This window comes from Leucopleurus acutus (genome assembly GCF_964270905.1).
Source record: "Leucopleurus acutus genome assembly, chromosome: 18".
NCBI classification, from domain to species: Eukaryota; Metazoa; Chordata; class Mammalia; order Artiodactyla; family Delphinidae; genus Leucopleurus; species Leucopleurus acutus.
In genome coordinates, this window is record NC_139160.1 from 34,169,790 (window position 1) to 34,176,338 (window position 6,549).

General features: G+C 45.0%; 1 protein-coding gene across 1 annotated transcript; it reads right to left on the minus strand.

Annotated features, from left to right (window-relative positions):
• Nucleotides 1-1,168: 1,168 nt before the first annotated feature.
• Nucleotides 1,169-5,342, minus strand: PCDH20 (protocadherin 20; the record flags this gene model as incomplete). The annotated part of the gene is made up of 2 exons (XM_082859353.1): nt 1,169-4,163; nt 5,211-5,342. The coding sequence occupies 2 exons, from the start codon at nt 5,340-5,342 to the stop codon at nt 1,443-1,445; spliced, it is 2,853 nt and encodes a 950-aa protein (XP_082715479.1). The 3' UTR covers nt 1,169-1,442.
• Nucleotides 5,343-6,549: the final 1,207 nt, after the last annotated feature.

The window sequence follows — 6,549 nt, forward strand, 5'->3', positions numbered from 1 at the left end:
AAAAGCAAATGAATGCCATTAACAGGAGCTTCAGTAAAAGAACAAGCCCATGTTCAAATATAAAACAGTAAAAATGAGAAAGAAATTATGAAAATATATACCTTTAATTTGCAGACATAGAAACACTTTTGGTACAGTACAGACACATGATGCCCAAAAGTAGAATGATCCAGTTTAACCTAACACTTATTCTTTCTTTACAAAGATAATTTTGCTATAGCTCTCATATAAAATAAAATTTCCAGCTCACACATGGAAGTGAAGATGATCAATCACTGGTAAACCAGCTTGCTTCACTGCAAAGTGTTCAGTAAAAGCTAAATTATCAAAGAAATCTGCTGCTGGGCTTACAAATAAACTCTTGGACCTAATCCAAAGCCAAAGAAAGGAAGCCAGAACCAGTAGCCAACAAACCTAAACAACAACAAAAAGATAAGTATAACTTTCATAGAAAAGGTCCAGCTAAAACAACCAGTAGTGTCCACCAGCTTCTAGAATAATTTTGTTTTAATAAGATTTTTCTTTTTTTCTGTAACACATGAGTTTAAGTATATAAGAATCTAATACATAACCCAAGTATAGAACACTACTGACAAGTTGTGAAAGCATGAAAATGTCATGAACACCTATGAAGCAACTAAGATTGAAACATATCTTTGCTTCTGACTGTTACTCTTGGACATAATTTCTAGTTACATTTTCTTTAAGAAAGAATATATATATTTTCCCTTGTAATAATAACAAGTGCAGTGGTAAAGCAAACAGAAAGCAACCAGGGTACACAGAAGGCGAATTAATCTTCAGCACGTCAGATCTTTAACACATGGCAAAGCGTTTATCCTTGCTAAAAAAGAATTGCGCTTCTTTGTGAAGTCTTCTCTTTCAAATTATACATTATGCACTTGTGAGGTAATAAACATTCTGTTTACAAATGCATTTCTTTTCTTTTTTATCATACATTTAAGTGGGGTGACATTCTATTTACTTTAATTTCATCTTTGTTTAATGTTAAAAACAATATATTTAAAATAGACTCTTTCATTAATTTCATGTACAACTGTCATGTACAATACCTTAAAAGAGTTCCCTGCAAAGGAGCAGCTGATGCCCTCTTGTGGTTAAAGGACTTTTTTAGCCAAAAATGCAATGTACCATTTTCTTACCTTATTCCCGGGTTTTAACAATCATCTGCTTGGTGTATGAAAGCTGCAAATCATGTCCAAGCTTTTTTTATAACAGTTCCAAAGCTGTTAGTACCAATTTTCATTAAAAAAATGCTGTACACATTTTATAACCTCTGATTTTGAATTTAAAAACTTGTAAACAGCTATTTACAATACAGTACAAGTTATAAATTAGATGTCCAACACTCTTTGGGTGGTGAAGGCTCTCCAAAGTCAGTTAAAACATCTCTGTTACTCCACAGCAAAAAAAAAAAAAAATCAAATATTAGAAATATCCATTGGTTTCCTCTCTCTCATATGCAAGTCAATTTTTCCTTTTAATGGAATTTGTACTCCCAAATTTTCATCCTCCCTGTGATGCCTTTTCCCTCTCAAACAGATGTATATGCCCATCCCTGTTACGAGAGTGATAGAACCCAAGCTTATTACAGACAGAGCTACTAAGGTGGGCACACAAGACACAGGCTCAACTTTCCTATGAGTCGGTTCTATGGAGATCTGTGGTTCTTTCTCCTCTATGTTAATTTCTGGTTCCTTTCTTAAAAGACTCTCAATGTAGCTCTCATTACTGACAGTGTCATTGACAAATAGGTTCACCATGACCGTGGAATGGAGAGGTTCAGGATAACCATGATCACTCACTTTCACCAGTAAACGATGGAGCCCATAATCTGTCTGCAGCAATGCCTCTTCCAAAGTAATGTTGCCAGTTTTAGGGTCAATCCTAAATGACTCAGGCCTAGGACCTCTTCTCCCTATGATGCTGTAAGCTATGACAGCATTCATGCCTGTGTCTTTGTCAATTGCATAGACCTCTGTAACTGGGGAGCCAGGGAGAGTAGAAGGTAAAACCAACAAGTAAGACATGTTAGATTGAGGAAATAAAACAAGAGGTGGGTTGTCATTGATATCTAGAAGGAGAATTGTGATTTTTGTGGTAGAAGAGAGGGGAGGCTCACCTCCATCAACAGCTTCAACCCACAAAGTATAGGAGCTTTGCTGCTCTCTGTCCAAAGAGACTTTGGCTCTCAGCGTGCCCTTTTCTGTGTCTATGACAAAAATATCACTCTGGTTCACCACGGAGAGGGCAACCCATCCATTTTGCCCAGCATCGGCATCTGTTACACTAATTATTCCAATTTCGCCATATCCTGGAAAGTTTTCTGGCACAAAGAAGCTGAAGTCCTTGTTGATGAACCTAGGACTGTTGTCATTTTTATCCAACACTGTGATAGCCACGGTGGCTACTGATTCTTTGGGTGGCTTCCCAGAGTCAACAGCTCTGACTGTGTACTTGTACTTTTCTTTCTTTTCTCGATCCAGCTGAGTAGAAACTGTCAGAACTCCTGTGACACTGTCTAAGGAAAAGTATGATGGAGCATCAGGTCCCAGAAAATATGAAACTTGTCCCCTCTCTCCACTGTCAGCATCTGTAGCATCTAGCTTAGTCAAAAAGGCATTGGGTGAGTTGTTCTCTTCAATGGTTAGTTCCACCAAGGGTTGAAGGAAAATAGGAGCATTATCATTGTCATCTAAAAGTTGCACTTTAATCATTTTTTTGACATGAAATCCCTCAGAGTTCCAGGCTACCACAGCTATTTCATAGAACTGCTGTAGCTCATAATCCATAGGTTTTGTGGTTTCTAGCAGATATTCATTACTGTATGGTTTGTAGGGTGATAACCTAAATGGTCCTTCACCATCCAAGTAGCAGTTCACCTTGTATTTACCTTCTGGATCTCTTATGGTGAAAAATGCAATTGGAGTTTTAACAGGTTCCAGTTCTTTCAGGTAAACAATACCATCTATCTCATTCGCTATATAACGAGGGACAATTTCAGGTGGTCTGAAAATGACTTTGATAATGGTCACCAGGGCAGTTATCATAGCAGGGATGCAGCCCGGCCCATTAGCAAGAATGGTGAGCTTGTGTGTTTGCAGAACACTTCCCCCAATCTTACTGAAAAGTTTAATGACTCCAGTGTTTTCATCCAGATGGAATAAATCCTTGGATACTTGTGGAACTTTCTGGCTATAAGAGTAGGTGACCTGAGCATTGTTTCCCAAGTCTCTGTCCACAGCCTGGACAGCTGCAATCGGTGTGCCCACTGTAGCATTCCCATACACAGTGGCATTGATTTGTGAGTCTGTGAAAAGAGGGCAATTGTCATTAATGTCACTTATGCCAATGGTGAGGGTGGCACTGCCCAACAGTGGTGGAGACCCACCATCCTCAGCTATGATGATGCTCACATACTGGTCCTGGGTCTCCCTGTCCAACAGTCCCATGACAATTAGGTAGGGGGTTCGCTCCCCATTCTCATTCTCCTCCACGTCCAGGGTGAACATACGATGGTAGTCCATCAAGCGGTAGGTCTGAACTCCGTTAGTGCCTATATCTCGGTCCATGGCAGGATGCTCTATGGCCAGCCGGGTGTTTACAGGTGCATTTTCTGGGACCCAAACCGATATTTCGGAAAGAGGGAACTGTGGGGCATTGTCATTGATGTCCCGGATAGCGATTTTCACCTTCACAAACCTAAAGTATTCCTGAGGCAGGACCAGTACATCCAGAAGCAAAAGACAAGAGTCAGCGGAAGGCGAAGAGGAGATGGAAATGCTGCCCCGCCAGGCAGCCCCTCCACCTCCTTCAAGACACAGGGCCTCCCTGTCGATCTCCTGGGCAGAAGTGTGCAGCTCCCCGGAGCGATTGTCTAGGATCACGTACTGGCCACTCAGTCCCTGGGAGGCCAGGCTGAAGGAGAGAGGAGGGTTCCCCTCGGCGCCGCTGTGCTCCGGGGGCTGCGACTGCGGGTCCTGCCTCCCTGCTCCGTGCACCAGCCGCAGGTCCTCGGCCAGGCTGCCGATGAGCACCCCCGCGGGCAGTCCCTCGTTCAGGCTGTACAGAAGCTCCGTGGCCCGGCTGTAACTCGCCAAGCAGTTGAAGGGTCCCACGAAGAGGAAAAACAGAAGCAGATGCTGAACGTGGGGGGTGGAGAGAAGGCTTATTACACACACGCGGAAAACACAGAGCTTGGAGTCAGAACCATTGCCCTGGGATCATTCTGGCTCCATCCCCATTCCCAAAGGCAAACGCTCCAGTCAGAACGGGGTGAAAAGGAAACTTGCTGTAAAGGAGAGATCTATGGGGCAACAGTGTCTCCAAAACTTAATTTTTCTCTTTACTTTCTACATCTCCCCCCCCACCCCTGCCCCTGCCCGGCTCCCCATCACCACCTCGCTCAGTTAATATTCGGAATCCCAAACCATAACTCATCCCTGGAAGTACATGTCGGAGTGGAGAGGACTGCGCAACGCGACAGAGAAACCACCAGGGTAGGTCATGGGGAGGGAGGGGGCTGGTAGTGGAGAGGACCGAGAGGTGGGCACTTTATTTTCCATTGAAATGTTTCTACCACTAAGATCCCCGAAATGCGAAATGTGTTGCATCCCTTGCTATGAGACCGATAACAACAACAACAACAACAACAATAATAATAATAATATAGTAACTCTACCCCCTCGGACTCCCTACCCCACCAAATAAACGCTTTAGGTCGGAAGAATTGATTTTCATTTTAGTACGTATCTAAACTCAAATCGAAAGGATCTGTATTTCCACCCCCTAACAAGCTCTCACTAATCCCCCTCCCTTAGGGAAAGAGAAGTAAATGTGGGAAATGATTATGCAAAAACAATTTGTCAATTGCAGTAGACAGTCACAGCCAGATGCTGGCCGCAGGAAACAATCTACGAACCCCTTTATCTCAAAGCCAATTGAGCACACCCCAGCCTCCTCCACCTCATCTGCCTACATTTCTGCTTCAGAAACTTCTCACGACCCAAGGACTTGCCTATTCCTTGCTAAAATGCAGACACATTATCCCAAACTCCCGTTCCCTCCACCCAACCTTCCTGGGAAGTTTGAATTAAGGTAAAAGGTTTGAGAAACCATAAAGGAGTGGGAACTGCCCCACAGTACTGTAACTTGTCGGGGCCGCGAGGCTCGTGGACCCCTACCCTTACCGGTAGGTTTCTGTGGCTGGTGCTGCTCCTGGAACGACTTAGACGCCCCATATCCAGGCGCGGGTGCCAGGTCGCCGGGTGCCAGCTCACTGGCAGGGCCCGCGAGCTGCGCGCATCCCCTCGGCCGCGCATTTCCTTGGAGGCTGCAGTCGGCGCGCTCCTGACGGGGAGGCGGCAGAAGACACTCCCTCTCTGTGCATGCAAATGGCTAGGGATCTTCAGCCAATAGTCACTGGCTCGTCAGTTAAGGACAGCAGCTCAAGGGGGGGCGGGGGGCAGAAAGGTGAGGGGGTACCGAGGCACGGTCATGGTTTCCTGTCCTGGACCTGGGTTAAGTCCAGACCCCGGCGGAGGAGCCGGAGCGGGGCCTTGCCTCTGAAGACGGCGACTAGGCGCCACCCGGTCGGACTCCGGGGCGCTTGTCCACCGTCCTCCCTCCTCGCAGCACCAGTCAGGACCCAAGTTCACAGGTTGCGAGCGTGAGAGGGAGAATTAGACTAAATTAATAAGCTTGCATTTACATCTGATTAGAGAGAGAGGAAGTCGGCACTACGGAGCAATCACAGGCGCGATCCCCAAACGCCTGCTTTGCCACCAGTTCTTCCGAGAGACTTGAATCCAGCAGTGTTTGCACAGAGGAAGAAAATCCACTTTCTCTGCCGAGAGAAGGAACTTCAAACTCTTAGTAAGGCGGTCTGAAGCAGAGAAGCAAATATATGAAATCGGTGAAGGTTTCGACGTGCTTTAATTTTGAAGCTTCGCAGTTGACGGTGACAAAGCTTCTACCAATTTCCTAGTTGTAGGCGCAAGTGTCTCTGGGTGTCTGCCTTGTGGTCTTTTGAGACAACCGCGGCTTCTGGCTAAGGTAAAGAGCCAAGAGGGAGAGTGGCAACAATTGCTTGGTAACAGAAGTGGTTCTGCCTGCAAGCAATTTTACCAGATTTCTCTAAGGGATGTATTTTTTGTTTTTTCCTTTTTTGGAGGGCACTCACTGAAGCCTAGGTTCAAAAAAAAAAGCCTACATTTCAAGTTATTACTTTTTTTTTTTTCTTAGAATTTTTACTGGGAAAGGAATTCTGAAGGAGTGTGGTGGAGAATGCTTGGCTATCCCCTCTGGCTCTGACACTAAATAACCGTATGACAAGTTTCCTCATTTATAAAGTCAGGGCAGGTGAGAAGCTCCAGTGCATTAAGTCCGTGAAACACTTTTTGATCTGCAGGGTGCGATGTAAGTAGTGGTAAAGACCATTGGCCTTTCCCTGAGTAGACATTTCTCTTCATCCCTAGGTGTCCATATATCCTGTGGGCTGCCCTGAGCATAAAACCCTCTCAGCTGAGT